Source organism: Papilio machaon, chromosome W (genome assembly GCF_912999745.1).
Source record: "Papilio machaon chromosome W, ilPapMach1.1, whole genome shotgun sequence".
Classification (NCBI taxonomy): domain Eukaryota; kingdom Metazoa; phylum Arthropoda; class Insecta; order Lepidoptera; family Papilionidae; genus Papilio; species Papilio machaon.
This window is the reverse complement of record NC_060015.1, coordinates 5718471-5737467: the sequence shown is the minus strand read 5'-3', so window position 1 is coordinate 5737467 and position 18997 is coordinate 5718471. Positions and strand designations below refer to the sequence as shown.

The following is an 18997-nucleotide window of genomic DNA, read 5'->3' as shown; positions in this document are numbered from 1 at the left end:
GCGTACGTCATTAGCCATACAAAGGAACGAGGTGGGCGTGACTCGGTACAATACGGTGGTGTTGCAGTTAGTTTATAAGTTGGACATTTGGACAAATAACTAAATTACTAGTTATTTTCATTAATTAATTATATTGGACTGTATTTTAAAGGTGATAATATTCTTAGTTGTTAAGATTAAAATAGGTTCTTTATTGGAAAAATTTTTTGTAACTTTTAAAAATTTTATTTTAAATTTCTTATAAAAAATCCAAAGAAATTGTATCTAAATTTTGTTATTTGTTATTATCTGTTTAATTTCATTCTACAACTATTGTCACTTTTTGTATTTTGCAATAGTTCGGTGGATTTAAATATTATTTTTTGTAAATTTTAATTTTAAATTAAATTGAAAAACTTATTTTGTAAAATTTTAAATTCAACTAATTATAAATCCTATCTTTAATCTTACTACATTGACTTCCTTTAAAACTGTTTTTAAAATTCAATTTTTAAAAAAAAAACAAAAGTTGTAATTAGTCAAGATCCAGATTGTCCATGTTAACATATTGACTGCGGCTTTTGCCAGCAATATTAGTTATAAGTTTTTTAAATAAAAATTTGACAGGCGCTTAAAGGTATAAATATTAGAAAGTAAAAATAACCAATTTGTATTGTAGGTTAAAATAGTTATTGGGAAAAATAAGGAAACAACTTAAACAAATTAGTCATAGCATATTTATTTAAATTCATATTTAACAAAAATTTAAAACTTTAAACATTGTCTAATTAATTACATTTAAAAAAAATTACATTTTAAATTTTTTTATTTTATTATTAAATTATTTTGACAGGCGTTTCCGCTTTAATATTTAGTTAGAATTACAAATATATATATATATATATGTGGGAGTCACAGCCGGAGAATACTTTTAATAAAATACAATCTTCTTTACCTCGTATATTTTCTTTGATGAATTGTAAATAACAACCTTTTTACAATTACTAATCTTACATCAGTCTCACGATTCCCCGAATGCTGCCAACTTGGCTGTCCTTCAGACTAGTCATTACAATACTTTTAATTTACGATATCGAATTACTGTCCGATTAATAACAAAATAAGTAAAATATTTCTATTTCAAATTTGTGAATCAAATATTTAAATAATATGGTGGATCCCAAATCAATGATAAATGATGTTATTTTAAAATAAACAAAAGTGTTATTGATTTATAGAATAGACAAAATAATGTTTTAGGTTATGAAATTACAGAATATATAAAATAGCTTACAGCTCGGCCTTCCTGCTAAAAGCGAGTCCCTTCGCTTGAAGTTATTAAAAATTTATCGAATTTATATATAGGATACATAGTAGTCGGCCCAAAATCATTAGTTATTTTAAACATTAACTTTAAGAACAAATAAAATAAACTACTTCATACCTTTAACTAAACCACGCTTATCAATTAATTATCAAATTATTAATCAAACAGTAATTTTACAAAATAAAATAACCGCTCTGCACTAAGCTGACATATAAAACTAGTAGTTTAGATCTTTATTAATTTCTCTCCTCTTCCCTATTATCATCTTCAACAATTCGATAAATTTGATTTGTTATCTTTTAGTTTCTTTATAATTGTTGTTGCATCCAAGGTCTGTTTCGAATCTGTATCTAAAAGTTATATTATTCCGCCTTTAACGCCTTCATCTTTTCATCGGATGACTAGCCTGTGGTGATCCAGTCCTGTTCTCCATCCTCAACAGCCAATACATAAATATAGTTAATAAATTCTAGCTCAACCATCTCAACCGGGTCATGGCTCAATGTGGAAATGAACTATGTTTCCGCGGTCACTCAGAAAATATTCCTTCAACGTTTGAGAAGCAGGGCCCACTGCCACGCCAAGAATATTCTTTTGTCACTTTTTAAAAGATCAGTTATCTGTGTGCCATATGAAGGGTAATTTTTATGAATTTTCCCAAAATATCCAGAAGGTCTCAGAAATCCACCTAGTTCGCGCTGGATCGAAAAACCCAGATACAGCCTCAGTTCCATGGTAGCCAGGACCAACTCCACTTGCACTCACTTCATAGTCAAGAAAATCAATGGTGTCAAAGAAAAATGGCAAGACTAAGCAGCTCTAAAACTACCAAACGCTGTAGCTCCTCAGCTAGGCAGCTTTATAGCGTGACTCCTCGGCTATTAGTACCTAACAAAAACAAGAGTTAGATTCAGCGAGTAAAAACCTTGATGCCCGAAATCAGTCCAATAGGTTTTCAATTCGGATGAGTGTACAGCACCCCTTCTTGGCCCTGTAATTTAAATCACGACAGTTCATTTAAACCAGAACTAACCCATATTCCTCAGCAAAAACGAACCGGAACCTGGACAACCACCTCTACTAAACTTGTGGAACCTAGTTCGTGAAGTTCAACTGATAAGCAACTCTTCTTTTCAACTATCTTATTCTTCAATGCTTAAATTATTCATCAGTATAAGACTGCAATTCAGCCATATTATAGAGGATAACGGTTCTAATATAAGTCAGAACCAAAAGAAGAATAGTAGACATACATTATTATATCCTTTAGTTTAACTATTATTCCTAAATAAAACTGTCTATAATGTCTTTAATGATAAAATGTCATCAAGGCCACCAACATTGGCCAGTTACGCCAACCAGGACAATTAGCGGCAATGAGTAACTGCGGAGAGTCCAAGCGTCTAATAGAGAGTCAACGAGAGGGACGTAGATTTCATGGAAAACCGAAATAAAGATGTTTGGATGATGTCGAACGAGATCTCAAGATATCGGCATCACCGGCTAGAAACAAAAAAGACCAAAATAGACCGATCATCACACCGCTGTGTTCAACCAGTATTGACATGATAAAGAAACGGGCCTTTGAATTTCGAAGAGCTGGAAAAAGGTCACTGTCATCTAACAAACCAGAGGCCTCTAACAACGATTCAATGTTCGTTTGATATAAGAATCCCTATAAATAATAGTTCTATAAGACTCGTAAGAACACAGCCATATTTCGATGCATATTTCTTTCTTGTTATTACTTTATATTTAAACCTAAATAACCAAATGAAGACTTTTTACGCAATAATTAGTTTACATTTCCACTTCATCCTCATCGTATATGAGTAAGTAAGTGCTAAAACTCAACCGAAACACGTCAGATATTATTTTTATTTCTTTCATGCATAAATAGTTAGGAGTCAGAGGAACCAAAACTGCCTCGGCGTTCAAAACCAGTTGTAGCAAATTAATCACTCTACAGCATCTTATTCAGCTTTTGGAAATCTAGCTTCTGTTTAAGCTCAATACTAAAGACCAGTCTATTACTTATAGCTTAAATCCATTTCAAAACATTTCCAAAGTTAGTGAATGAAACGTCCAAAAACCAAGGAATTCGCTTAAAAATGTAAAATGTCTTGTAAGAGCCATCCGATAAATTACAAGTCTATAATGCGCTAAATATACTCCTCGTTTCGTATTCACCAAGAAATAAACAACACTTCTATCCGGCTGTACCCCCAATAAAAAAAGTTAACATAAATTTTCGGATCAATAAAAGGAGAAGAAACAACATGAATTACGCGTGAGTAGATTTAGACATTCTAATGACTCTAGTAGCTTCAAAATATATTTTAGCCCGGGGATCACCTCAAATACTTTTAGTGCACCAGTCATAAAAATATCAGGGATCACTGTAAATAAGTGTTACTCACAAAGTCGTCACTCATCACATACATAGCCACTGCCTTAGCAGTTCTCCTTAACCCAGATAAGCCTGAAACTAAAATTTTCTGAAAATTTTGAAAAAAGTTACATTATTTAGTTTATTAGATCTTATGCAACATAAAAAAAATTATGAAAAAAAAATTAAGTGTAAGGCTTTCAGGGAAACAGCCGTCCTATATGTAGGACAGTAGGATAATAAGAGGAAATAAAAGACCATTTATGACAAAACAGAATGTAATCAAAAAGTGTAGTTTATTAGATAACTATTGATTATATTTAGATAACTATTGATTATATTACCCATTGTTATATGTAATTTACTAGATTAACACTATTTATGAATGATATGTTTCAAAACACTTGACACACACTCCAACATCACATTTCTTGCAACGTGTCAAACATTTTTTGTGACATTGACGACAGTGTGTTTGCTTCGATTGAGGAATAACCAGATGATTCATTTGGTCTTTACGACTATCAGCATATTCATGATGGGAGGGTCGGCTAGGCCCTCTTTTGGCATTTTTTCTGTTTGATTCAATCAAAGCAATTGCTACCCTTCTGCGAAAGCCAAGATGATCCAGTTTTCCATGATTTATTTTATATAACTGCCATGCATTATGTTCGGCAAGATCAATCATGTGTGTGAGCAACGGCATGTACCATTTCTTACCTCGTATACCAATTCGGTAATGTGAAATATTTTCATCAGACCGATCCACTCCTCCCATATATTTGTTATAGATGGACACCATATGCGGTTCTTCTATGACAATGTTTCTCTTTTCACTTTGTGAGAAGCGTTTGGCAGATTGTTTAGGATTTATTCCTACAGCATTAGAAGCAATACTGAATATATTATTGTCATGCCATTTAGCAATAATGAACGTGTTGTCATGTGTCGTTCTGTAATCGACAGCACCACGTTCCTTTTTTTTCAGTAACTTTGATGTAATCAGAGGACAACTAGATGTCCTGTTTTCTCGAACTGTCCCAGTGCAACGAAGGCCTTTCTTTGTTATCTCTTCCAGCAAGGGCGTCCCAGTAAAAAAATTATCAAAAACTACGTGGTAAGGAAGGTCGAAGCCACGTGAAATCAGCACATCGCAAAAAGTGAGAACAACGCTTGCACCCAGCCCCAATTCTTTATATATTGGATTGCACATAGTTGTAGCACCTTGGTATGGTTCCATCCATAAAACATACCCTAACCGTTCAGCACCAACCCAAGCTTTGAACCCGTACCTAATAGGTTTACCTTTTATGTGCTGTTTGCAGCCATGTCTACCATAGTAGGGGATCATGGCCTCATCTACACTGTAATGCTCTTCAAGAGGAGAAAACTCTAAGAACTTTTTATTTAGAAGTGTAACTAAGGGGCGTACTTTTGTGTATTTGTCTTGCAAATCCAGATTATCATTGACATGAAGGTGGCGAAAAATAAAGTCAAATCTATCCCTAATCATAGCTGAGCTGATCAATTCATTAACCACTAACCAACAATATGCCGATGAAACATTTCATATCTTCAGTGGTTATGTCTCCAGGCAAATTCTTTTTGACAGCATATTTATTGCTCTCTGACACCAACAACGAAATAACATCTTCATCTAAGAAGTTTTCAAACCACTCAATTGGGCGCTTATCTTGGCAAGCGCCTTGAACATCTGGCCAATTCACGGGATTTTTTGCCAAGTCCCGTTTTCTCCATGCGTAGGTACGCCTACGTTTAGTTCGACCTGTAGAATCAGAAGGTTCTTCTTCTGTATCACTCACCATAATCTGCCCTTGAATCATTACTTCAGCCGGTTGAAGCAGAATGTTTCGTGGCAAATTATTCAAAGTTACATTATCTTCTTCACCCGAATCTTCGTCAGTGAGACAGTCAGGATCAACAGGAGGAGGTAGAATACATATCAGTCGTTCTCTATAATCTTCTTCATTATCAGAAACATTTTCTAAAGCATCTAAAATTTCATGCGCAGCTAACGGTCTGTAAAGAAAAAGTTGTATTATTGTACTAAAATCATGTATATTCCTACTGTCCTATATATAGTACGCTAGTATTTGTAACAAGTTATACGTAATTTATTTATATTATTTTGCTAGAATATTTATTTAGTACAAAAGTTAAGGTTATCAACTAGATATTAACACAGAAAAAAACAACTCACGAGTAAAATATAACTTTTTATACATACCTGTCATTTGCCATGTCTGCAACGCACTTTTATTACACACTTATAAGGTAAAATATAAGGTAAAAACTGTTAAAATAACTGTCTTTTTATTTTTTCTAATAAAGCTGACACGTTTCTTACTGCAAATCATAAGACTAAATAATCTTAGATAAAGAGGGTATTCTGATATTTTTTTTATTTCTACTGTCCTAAATATAGGACTTAGGGCTTAGGCTTAGGACTTAGGCTTATCTGGGTTAAATTAACTCCGAGCGAAACCTTCGTTACGCCCTCCAATACACCTAGGCCATTAACCATGAAAAAAGAGCAGGCCCGTCTTCTGGTGTCATGATGTTCCATATCCATGAGTGCAGACTCCTTCTACCATCGAGCTGGCAAGGGGTCATTAGCTTCCCAAATACAAACGGCAATACACATTATGGTCATTAATTTCAACGTCGAATATATATTTAGTCGAGCGCTCCCCGTCCAAATGCAATTGTGCAACTCGTTTATCGTCTCCATTTCGGTTCGGCACCTTCTCAATGTCCTTATCAGAGCGCGCACCTTTTCGAAACAACAAACAGAGGCGCTACAATCCTTCACATGCTTTACTTTCCGTGAGCACACTCAAAGTCTCAAAAGTCAAACTCAAAGTCCTAGTTGGTCGGTTATAGCAAGTCAATCCCGAACCATTCGATTTTGAAGCAATAGTTGCATTTCTACTGTCATTACGGAGATCAGCGTCAAAATATTTACTCGAGCCGTCTCTACAGCCATATCTTCAATACAATAAGCATTTCAACAAGCAATCGGTCGCCTGATGAACAAATATCCAACATCCGATCGACAAACCTACCTTCAAGTAGCAATAATGCTTCAAAATTAATTACAATTACAATTTTAACGGTAATATATAAATTACAGGTCATAAAAGTAAAAGTTATAAAATCTATCTTATAATAACAGAATCTTAATGTAAACCAAGAAATTGTTTACACTAAATTATTTGATAAAAAAAGAGCACAATTAATATACTTATACATTATTTTTCTTAGTCAAAAAAAAAACATTCATAGTTATACCGAGCTTTCTGGATACGCCACGATTTTAATCTATTTTTAAATGAGGCGAGGCTGGTAGCTACTGTGATGTGGTTTGGCAGGCGGTTGTAAACAGCAGGCCCACGACGTGGTCTTCGTTCGTGTACGTGTTCGTGTCGACTTCTCCGTCTCGTTCAGTCGATGCGCTACTAGAGCTAGCTTGTCCGCGCCGCGAGTCATCATACTGCTGCTGCCGGGTTCCTTTTGTGTTTTAAAATCGCGAAGCGTTTGACGGGTGAACATCGCCACCTGGAAAATAACGCCAATCTCCAGCAGAATGAAGGCTCCGGTTTCGACTTTCCTCTCCAACGTCGCTCCTTCGGTTCGCGGCGATTAATGCACACTTCCACTTCTAGCATGTGCACCTCCTCACTGCAATGATTAGCCTCGACACGCTGCTACCGTAAAGGTTTCGGCCAGTTCAAAAACCTCGGGTTCTCCCGTCTCACTCCGCTCTTGCATCTGGGTAAGTTCTTGGGTCTGTCATAGTTCTCGCTCCTAAGCATTCGCAGTTTTGATCCATTGCTCACGCCCATGAGCCTGGCAAATCTCGGCTGTCGCTCTCACACCTGAGAGCACAAACTTGATTCATCGCTCTCATACCTGAGCGGATACAAATCGCGGCCGTCGCTCTCACACCTGAGAGCACAACCTTGATTCATCGTTCTCATACTTGAGTTGGATACAAATCGCGGCCGTCGCTCTCACACCTGAGAGCACAACCTTGATTCATCGCTCTCATACCTGAGCGGATACAAATCGCGGCCGTCGCTCTCCCACCTGAGAGCACAACCTTGATTCATCGTTCTCATACTTGAGTGGATACAAATCGCGGCCGTCGCTCTCACACCTGAGAGCACAACCTTGATTCATCGCTCACGTCAGTCTCTGTTATAGCTCTCACACCTGAGCTCACGTCAGTCTCTGTTATAGCTCTCAAACTTGAGCACACGTCAGTCTGTCACTGCTCTCACACCTGAGAACTCATAGGTATCTGTAATCGATCTCATATCAGATCTCACGTCAGTCTCAGTCATTAGTCTCAAACCCGGATTGTCGCCGATCTCGCTTCTCAGCCGTGAATACACGCTAGTCTTATCATCACGCAATGCTAGTCTTCATTTTCACCCTGGTCCTCGCACCTGGGCACAACTGGATCTCCTTAATTATCGTTCTCACGTCCCATTGTGGCATCTGAAACTGACAATTACCAGCGTAGTAACCAATAACAACACTAAAATCTTCCAACATAATCTCCTTAGTTCGTAACAAAGAAAAATATAGGAATAGCATAAAAATTAGAATTTTGATAGGTTATATGAACAGACATGTTCATTTTTCTTTATAGATTTTTAATTTATTATGCATGTAAACTCGAAAATGTTTAATGGAATTTAATTATTATTGTACAAGACTCTGGTACCTACACATATATTGCTATGCCCTTACAGGGTGTCACATGTAAGTTCTTGACGTTACAATTGTAAACATCAATATAAGTACTGTAATATGCAAGAAAGGAATGAATAGTAAAGGAATGAATCAATAATCCCAAAATACCAGTCACACTATAGGATACAGGAGTTTTAACTCACCTTAGTATCATAGTCACATACAGGTAAAACCAGGAAACCCAAAAAACAAGTGTTATTTATAAATTATGAGATATAAAGAAAGAAGCTCTGTAATTTCAATATTTTTTTTTAAACTTTATATATTTATTTTAACACATAATTAATCTTAGGATTAGAGTAAAGTTCCACAAAACTTTATAAAATAATTTGTCTGCAGAATTAAAATGTAGTTTGTATAGTTAATCTTAAAAATATTAGATTTATTTTATTCACCAACATCTTGTTTTGTTAATCAAAGTTAACTTTTATTTGTATTCATATTGATTTTCAAGTAATAAAAGTAGAAGTATAAGGATGTAAATCTTGAATTAATTGCTTTGGCTATGTGTAACTTGTGATATAGTATTTACTAAACTTAACTTCTAAGAAGTTAATTTATGTGTATAATTACCCTTTTTGTACACATAGAATGTATTTAAATCTGTACTATACACCCAAATTTAAGAAAATAAATTAATTAAATAATAACAACATAACATTTTGTACTTTTCACATGTAGCATTTTTAACATAAATGTACAATCACCTTCATTTATGTTGTTCCATTAAATGAAAGATTGCTTTACTTAGCAATGTACATCCACAATCTCTGATATATTTATTTAATTATGTATTTATTTAGACAAAATAACAACCAAAAATAACAAAATATTATAACAATTTAATAATCTGTTTTAAAAAAAATATATAAAAGCAACTGATAATAAGAATCCATACTGAGAATAAGGAATAATGAGTTTAAAAAAAATAGCACACACTTTTGAGTGCTAGTGATATTTTGATGAAACCAAAAGCATCCATGTAGGTATTTAACTTTCACCACATACACGAACCACAGCACAACCCCAAGCCATTTCGTTATGGTTTTGTAACCCAAAACAAATTTTTCTCTCTGTATTTGCTTACAGTTTATCTACATCCACACTTTTTAGAAATATGTTTATGTTTAAATTTGATTGAACAAGGTTTACTCACATGAACTTTGTAGACGTAGATCGAAAACAATGCTTGTTCTCGTGTCATCCCACTTCTGAAGCTGTGGGAGTCACAGCCGGAGAATACTTTTAATAAAATACAATCTTCTTTACCTCGTATATTTTCTTTGATGAATTGTAAATAACAACCTTTTTACAATTACTAATCTTACATCAGTCGCACGATTCCCCGAATGCTGCCAACTTGGCTGTCCTTCAGACTAGTCATTACAATACTTAATTTAATTTACGATATCGAATTACTGTCCGATTAATAACAAAATAAGTAGAATATTTCAATTTCAAATTTGTGAATCAAATATTTAAATAATATGGTGGATCCCAAATCAATGATAAATGATGTTATTTTAAAATAAACAAAAGTGTTATTGATTTATAGAATAGACAAAATAATGTTTTAGGTTATGGAATAACAGAATATATAAAATAGCTTACATATATATATAAGAAATTGAAAAATAAATAAAAGAAATTGTATTACGTAAACAAGAATATTTGTTTACGTTTTAACTTACATTTTTAACTTACAATACATTGTTGCATACGCCCATTGTGTGTCTCGAGAGCTCGCTCGCAGTCATTAGCAGAACAAAGGAATGAATGCGGCGGCCGGCACCCTAATATTGTATTAGGGTATCGTTAAACACAGTTAAGTCATTAGTTGGACAGTAAGGATAAGACCTGAATAACTAGTATTTTTAAATTGTTATTTTAAAATTTTACTTATTAATTATAATTACATACTTTTTATTCTTACTTTTATTATTGCACTTACAATTCTATTAAACATATTAAGTAATAATATTGTGGATAAGACTAAAAAATTTCTTAACAAAAATTTGTAAAACTTAAAAAAAATTTCTATTCTATTTAATTTTATCATTATTTATTACTTATTTAGTTAATAAACTTAATTAAAAAAAATTTAACATTAACTTATACAAAAACTTAAATTTAAATTCCCCATTGAGAATCTTATCCACACTAATATCAACTAGTAGTATTGAAATATTTTAAAACTTTGTTACAGATTCTACTTTGTGAATAAATATTGATACTTAAAACTTAATATTTAATTTAATACTTGAGTTGGAAACAAAGTTTTAAAAATAACTTATTGTTAAGTATACATATTGACTTAGACTTTTGTCGTCAATATTAGCTATAAGTTCCAACTATTGTTTTCTGACAGGCGCTTTTGCCCAGAATATTATATTTAAGGAAAATAATAGTTGTAAGCATATTGTTGAGGTTATTGCCCGCAATATTAGTGTAAGTTTTTTGACAAGGTCTATTGCCTATTAGTCTGTAAGATTTTAACGATTATTTATTTTATTTTATTTTATTATACTTTTAATCTTATAAATTGACACGACCCCCTGACAATGTTCGGTTTCCGCACGCCAGATAAGAGGGTTGACAGGGCTTCCTCCCCTGATACGGAAAGGCCGGGGACTTCAAAAATGGCCCCCGCAGAAAAATCCACTCCCCCTGAAAGAACAAAAGGAACTTTAATTAAAGAAGCGCATAAAAAACTAAATATTAAATTGAACATAAACAAAGAAACATCCGACAGCTCGCCGAAATATCGGAATAGAGCCACAGAAGCCAAAGCTTGGGTGACTAAAGCGAAAATACACCTGTCACTGTCAAGGAATATTAAAACCGAGATTAAAAACGAAGTTTCCTTAGCAATTGACATTTTATATAAGATAATTAAAGAATTAGAAGGAGAAATACAGGACAAGGGAGAGAATGAAAAGGGAAAGAAGAGAGAAGAGAGGGAACCGGAAAAAGAAAAAGGAAAAGATCAGGAAATAGAACAAATAGAACAAATTGGAAAAATTCTGATCCAGAAAATGGAAGAACATTCGGAATTGATGCAAAAAAGCAACGCAAAAATTGAAGAATTACAAAATACTTTGGAAAAAGAAAAAGAAATACAAAAACAAAGTTACACTTATGCCAATGCTGTGACAAAAGGGACAAAAATACAAAAACAGTCGACATTACACTCTGTGGTGGTAACATCTAAAGACGAAATTGAAACAGGGGAAGAGGTTCTGAAAAGAATAAAGGTAGCCGTAAACGCGAAGGACGGTGGCTTATCGGTAGAAAAAATAAGGAAGGCAAAAGACAGAAAAATAATTATTGGATGTAAAACAGAGGAGGAGAGGAACGTGTTAAAGGAAAGACTGAAGAAAGCAGGGAAATACCTAAACGTGGAAGACATAAAAAATAAGGACCCTCTGGTTATCCTTAAAGACGTCTTCAATTATAACAGTGACGAGGAAGTGATTACAGCATTAAAAAGCCATAACAAAAATATTTTCATCTACGAGGACGAAAATAGGATGGAAATCGCTTACAAGAAGAGGGCCAAAAACCCCCACACGAGGCACATTATTCTTAGAGTTTCCCCACAACTGTGGAGGAAAATGACGGACCTAAGCAAAGTACAGGTGGATTTGCAGAGGGTGAGGGTCGAGGACCAATCGCCCCTCGTCCAATGCTCAACCTGCCTAGAATATGGTCATCCGAAGCGGTTGTGCTCTATGAAGACGGAAACGTGTAGCCACTGTGGGGGCATAGACCACAAAAAGATTAATTGTGAAGAATGGATAAAAGGGGCAGAGCCGGAATGCTTCCATTGTAAAACAGAGAGAATGGACAAAGTGGACCATAATGTCTTCGACGAGGAGTGCCCGGTGCGAAGGAGATGGGACGCAATTGCGCGGTCCGCAATTGCGTACTGCTAAGGTTGTCCCGGGCACCCATGGCAAGCGGAGGGGACATTATGGAACGAGAAAGAAAGAAAACGGGGTAAGGAGGGTGAATCCGGACCGACTGGTTATATAAACTCATGCGTAAATATTGGAAGATCAAACATGCATGAGGTCTCGCCCATCGTAAACGATGGGCAGACCTTAAAGGAAAGAGTATTGGCCAGGACACACTCTAAGCTCCGCCATTGGATAGATCGACGGCCCAGGGACAGCGCGGTGAACATGGGACATAAAAACGAAATGGCGATAAATGGGGGGTGGCATGGTGATCCATGCCACCAAACACTTACGGAGAGCAGCCATGTATGGTTTGCGTCGTCTGCGCTGCTCCTGGTTCCGGAGACAAATACAAATACGAGAACAAAAAAGGATGGGAGTTATATCGGAAATGCTGTTAGGAACTTTGGTATGGAATTTGGAAATAAAACTAAAAATAGAAAATTAGAAAAGGGGAAAAAGTATTAGTAACTGCATAATAGGATATGAACCTGTTAGCGACAGAATAATAACCATCAAAATTAAAGCGACGCCAGTTAACTTTAATATCATACAAGTTTATGCACCCTAGGGTGGCCCAAAAAAATAAAATTTTTGTTTTTTTCGATTCTCGTGTGAAAATATGTGAGTTTACTATGTTTTAAGAACCTCCACCAAAGGACAGGTTAAAAAAAAATTCTTAAAAGGTCGCTCAGAATTTTTGAAAAATTCCAAAATTGCCGAAAATCAGATTTTTTTTGTTCTAATTTTTTTTTTCTCGTCATGTCATCTTTTTAAGTGTAAAATAATATAAAGATTCTGAAAATTTGACGTCAAAATTTTATTTTCTAAAGGTCGCTCCGAATTTTTATAAATTTCTCTTTTACATTATTTGTACACTTTTCTTCATTTGTAATCACATTATTTTTATTACTTGGTTTTTCTGCATTCGTAATCACGTTACTTGCATTACTTGATATTTCAACATTTGCATTAATAGTTTTTTCTACATTTGTAATCGCTGTATTTGTTTCTGTTTTAAAATCATTAATATATTCATCTTGTGGTAACATAGGATTAAAGAACTGTTTATATTTTATTCCATTTCAATATGATACCCATACATGACGACATTGATAACGACGACATATTCAGAGGCGGAGGATTAGACCGGCCCTCGCACCAGCACCGGCTTACCGTGTAGCCTAGGACTCCCCCTACTGTTCCCCCTAGGATTACTATCTGTTGTATCTAAACTAGATCTCTTATGTTCGTACTGTGCTGCCTCCAAATTAGAATCAGTGTTGTAAGAGATCATCCTTCACATAAAAACTATCCAAACATTGATCGCATGGATAATTTACATTGATTTTACTCATATTCCGAAGAACAGTGACATGTGATTCAAGGTAATCTTTATTAACTGAAGTTTCTTTATAGAAATAACAAACATAAACTTTAGTGGAACCAAAGAATCGCATGTAGTACAAATCTTTGATAGATGGGGGATTATCCGAATGTATCAATGCTTTGTGAAATGTTATGGCACAATTTGTATCAAACTGATGTGTAAAAAGTTCGCATGTATATTTATTGGTTAATACAGTTTGATTGTCAACTTGTTCGTGTTAAATATTATTTTAAGTACGGGATGTCTCAATCAAACAACAGTTACGTATCGACTCAATTTAATAATCTACCCACTATATACAATATTTTTATCAACCGAATACTTATTTCTGGATACCTGACATCCCCCTTCTTTTAAACATGTGTATGCGTAACATAAAAAAAACTTATACAAAAAAAATAAAAATAAAAGAAACACTTACAATTAACCAACCATCCCCCTTCTTAAAATATTGTAACATTCTACCTAACTTGATATATAAGCTATATAATATTAATGATAGAGAAAGAAAACTGTAATAATTTAGTATAATAATGAGAACGTAAAAGAAAATTTTCACACCATTAAAAATTTAATACAATGCAAAGAACAAAAAAAAAAAAAAACATACAGTCTTAAAAATACTAATCACATAGAAAATAAAATAGTAATCACAAGAAATACTAAGCATACATAATTCACCTTCGGAACATTACGCGTGTATAACAGGAGTAATATTATCTTTTAAATGTATTCTATATTCTCCTGGTAGACAGCCCATTCCTTGAAAAACATCCTCAAACTCGTCTAGAATGCTATCATTAAACTGTGTATTAACTGCTAAAACACGGTGAACTACATTTAACTCTTCACACGACTGACGTCCTAAAATAGGCACGGAGTTTACATTTGCGACAATAAACTTCAATATGTATTCATTATTTTTATATTTCACTTTTAAGCTGCATTTCCCTAGAACTTCTATCGATGTGCCCGAGTAACCTAATAACTTAGTACAAGTTGGAATAATATTTTGTTTATTTATACCTATTTTTCGTAAAAACTTGCTAGGCAAAACATTCACGTCCGCTCCCGTGTCCAGTTTTATTTTTAAAGTGTAATTATTTATCGATACTTCCACCACCCAATCACTATTTTTTAAAAATAAGGAATTTTGACATACCCGTCCGAAGAGTCCTCCTGCACGGCATGAACGCGACCCGCCCGGCACATTTTTTCAAAATGATTTAATCTATTACAATTTCTACATATCTTTCCATACGCCGGGCACTCGAACTTTGAGTGCGCAGTGCCGCAGCGGTTGCACACGCCGCGCTGCCACTGCGCCGGTCGCGCCGCCGGTCGCGCCGCCGGTCGCGCCGGCCGCCGCGATGACGTCACCGCGCGCTCGCCGCCGCCGCCGCGCTGCCGGCCGGGCGCGGGGGCGCGCTCGCCGTGTGCCGGCCGCGCCGATCTGCTGCCGCCGCACGCACACGTACACACATAGCCGCTCGTAGGGCTGGCCCGCTGCACTATATGAACGTTTTCTTCGGCGTTCACTTGCTCGCGTAATGAATTGTCCCGCTTTATAAAGCTAGCCTGGGCCCGCGACATTTCTGTTAACTTTCAGATCTCCACGGTTTTCTTAAGAGTGAGATCCTGCTCCCTCAACAGCCGTTCCCGTAGGCCGTCGTCTTTGATACCATATATTAGTCTGTCTTTTACTAGATCTTCACGCAAGCCTTGAAACTCACAGGACAATGATAGTTTACTCAACTCATTTATATATTTTTCTATTGATTCACAATCAACTTGACTCCGTCCAAAAAATTTTTGTCTCTCAATAGTTAAATTCTTTTTTCCGCTGAAGTAACTGTCGAACCTTGCCAGTAACCGCTCCGCCGTACTAAATTGTTCGTTAAATTGTTCAAATATCTCTTGACATTTTTCGCCGATGACATGAAGCAGCACATTTATTTGCACATCCGCTGTTTCCTTGTCCAACTTTATCGCCTTCATGTATATTAAAAATCTATTTTTCCATCTGCTCCATTCTCGGCTGATATTACCCGTCGTAACGTTTGCTAAATCATTGTCGAAGCAAAATGGCGGTGGCGGCTGTAATGCGTTATTCATTTTTATATTAGGTCCTTACATATGAAATTGGAGTTTTGTATGGGAGGAAAAAAAGGCGAATATTTTTTAATACAATAAATTTAATTAATCAAAGTATGAACCATTATTTTCTATGTACTTTTGCCATTGCATAGGTAGTTCATTGATCCCTTTACTAAAAAAACCAGTCGGACGGGAATCAATAAAATCTTTGAAGGCGATTTGGACTGCCCCATCGGAGTTGAATTTTTTACCTTGCAAGAAGTTATCCAAATTTCGAAAAAAATGGTAATCTGTTGGAGCAAGGTCCGGGGAGTACGGAGGATGTCTTAGACTTTACAATTGAAGCTCTTCTAATTTAGTAGCCGTCTGTTGCGCAGTGTGTGGTCTAGCGTTGTCGTGAAGCAGCAGTGGCGTGGAGCAATTGACCAGTCTAGGTTGTTTAGCCGCTAGCTTTTCCATCATGGTTTGCAATTGCTGACAATAGACATCAGCCGTAATAGTCTGGCCAGATTTGAGAAAACTGTAATAAACAATACCGGCACTAGACCACCAAACGCTTACAATTAACTTTTTTGGGGTTAATTTTCGCTTGGGGCAGGATTTGGCTGGCTGGCCAGGATCCAACCATTGCGCTGAGCGCTTCCGATTATCGTAAAGAACCCATTTTTCATCACAGGTAATGATTCGGTTTAAAATACCTTCATTATTGTGCCGGTTTAGTAATGTAACGCAACAGTCGACGCGCGTTTGCCGGTTTGCTTCAGTCAATTCGTGAGGTACCCACCTTTCAAGCTTTTTAATCTTCCCAATTTTCTTCAAGTGAATTAAAACAGTTTTATCACTAACATCGCAGCCTGCAGCTAACTCGGACGTGGTTTGTGATGGATCCGCTTCCACAATAGCCTTCAACTCTTCATTATCAACTTGAGTCTCAGGCCGTCCACGGGGCTTGTTCTGCAGATCGGAATTTCCAGAACGAAACCATTGGAACCAAAAACGAACGGTGTTTTCTTTTGCAACACGACCGCCATACACATCATTCACCCTTCGAGTCGTTTCCGCAGCACTAGTGCCACGGCGGAACTCGTACTCGTAAATAATGCGATATTTTAAGTTTTCCATTTTGTAAAATGAGTGACGCAAACAGAAAAAAACAGAAGAAAAAAACAAATGAATGACGGTCATCGAACCACAAATACATGAGTCTATAGCTGTACAAATTTGAATTTGGAATTCCTTACCAAAGAGGAGAAATTCGTGATTAAAGTGGCCAGTACGAAAAACGCCAATTTCATATGTAAGGACCTAATATAATAACACTGCACTTCATAAAAACTTTTTGTTTTTCACTTTTTCAGAATAAGAAAACGTTTACACACTAATTAAACTTAAAATTTCTCGTATCCTACCGACTGCGCCATGTTAAATATTATTTTAAGTACGGGATGTCTCAATCAAACAACAGTTACGTATCGACTCAATTTAATAATCTACCCACTATATACAATATTTTTTATCAACCGAATACTTATTTCTGGATACCTGACAGTTCGCTATTTCTACATACAGCTATATGTTCTAAAAGTTGACGTTCATTTTGCTGTAGTACATAACATATGTTGCAATGCAACTTAATATGCCTACCGAAGAATGTTTGTGTTTTGTACTTTTTAGAACAATGAGCACATTCGTAATTTCCGCTTACATGTTTAAATCTATAATGAATATTGAAAGCATTAAGATTTTTGAATATCTTCTTGCATCCCCTGCATTTGTGTTGTTTTCTCCTATTTTTTCTTGTCTTATTATTTCTTTGTTTTGGAGTAGAAGACTTTTCAAGGTTCTTGTATATTCTTGGTCTAATCCGCTTTTTCTTCACAGTATCAATTACCAATAAATTATTGGCATCATTTTGAGTTTGACCTTCTTTTGTCACACTTTCAACATTCATTGCATCAATTTTCGAAGGCTAAAGGACACCGATATTCAATGCCTTAATAAATTAAAAACGAATACAAACTGTTTTTACCAAAAAAAAAAAAAAATTGTAAATATGTTTTTTTTTCATATTATTTACACTTCTGTTTCCGCATCCGTTTCCGTTTCCGTTTCTGCTAAAATGTATTTTTGACATCTGTTTCCGTTTCTGGTTCCGCTAAGACACTTCCGTTGCATCACTATTTAAAACTGAATAGTTATAAATGGTAATAATTTTTAGGCAGGCTGGTAATACAAGTGACAGTTACATTATAAAAATCAACACAAGTTTTCAAAACTTGACGGTGCGCTGTTGTGTTTGATCAATTTTTGCTTTTTCGGAATACTTGTGCTCTGTTTGGACTATTTGATATTTGCCTTTACGAATTGACCCCGCTATTGACTCTGGACTGATCTTTGCTTATTATTATTGACCTTGGCGCTCTGACTACTTGATTTCCGATTGTTCAACGGTTTAGCTTTGTTGAAAGATGACTAACAGCATCAAACATGCAAAGAAAGTGTTATTTTGCTTGTGAATTTAAAGGTAAGTTCTAAGTTTATATATCCTACTTAGCCTACTTATCTTCTATTTGTTATACTTACTATGAATATTGGCTATCGAAAAACTTCAAGCATAATCTCAGACTGAAAACGAACTTTTGTTTGTTGGGCTCTTTTAGATGGTGTTAAATAATAACTCCTTCGCATGATCAACCGCAAACCGAAGGGTTGCAATTGCGTTACTGCAATCTTTTAAAGATGGCCCTTGGCTACATAACACACTAGGCAAAACACAAAATTTCAAGAAGAAAATTTGCAAACGTACAAACGCAATATGGCACTGTCGCCTCAACAAATACAAACAAGTGTGAAGAACAATTCAAATGAACAAGTAGATAATAGTAATAAACGCAAGACGAAGAAAAATAAAATCCTTACTAATATACATATTAATACGAGTATTATAAATGCGAAAGTAACTCTGTCTGTCTGTCTGTTTCGCTATCACGCCAAAACTACTGAACCGATTTAAATGAAATTTGGTACACAGATAGTCTAGAGCCTGAGAAAGGACATAGGCTACATTTTAACGC

General features: G+C 35.4%; 1 protein-coding gene across 2 annotated transcripts; it reads right to left on the bottom strand.

Annotated features, from left to right (window-relative positions):
- Positions 1 to 4024: 4024 nt before the first annotated feature.
- Positions 4025 to 6094, bottom strand: LOC123723285 (piggyBac transposable element-derived protein 3-like). 2 transcript variants are annotated; one of them, XM_045685862.1, is made up of 2 exons: positions 5944 to 6094; positions 4025 to 5735 (listed from the first exon to the last, which is right to left on the bottom strand). In XM_045685862.1, the coding sequence occupies exon 2, from the start codon at positions 5206 to 5208 to the stop codon at positions 4075 to 4077; it is 1134 nt and encodes a 377-aa protein (XP_045541818.1). In that variant the 5' UTR covers positions 5209 to 5735; positions 5944 to 6094; the 3' UTR covers positions 4025 to 4074. Both variants share the same exon structure in this region, with proteins under 2 accessions (XP_045541818.1, XP_045541819.1).
- Positions 6095 to 18997: the final 12903 nt, after the last annotated feature.

Coding starts and splice junctions, on each gene's coding strand:
- LOC123723285 (XM_045685862.1), bottom strand. CDS start 5,208: ATGATTAGGGATAGATTTGACTTTATTTTTCGCCACCTTCATGTCAAT.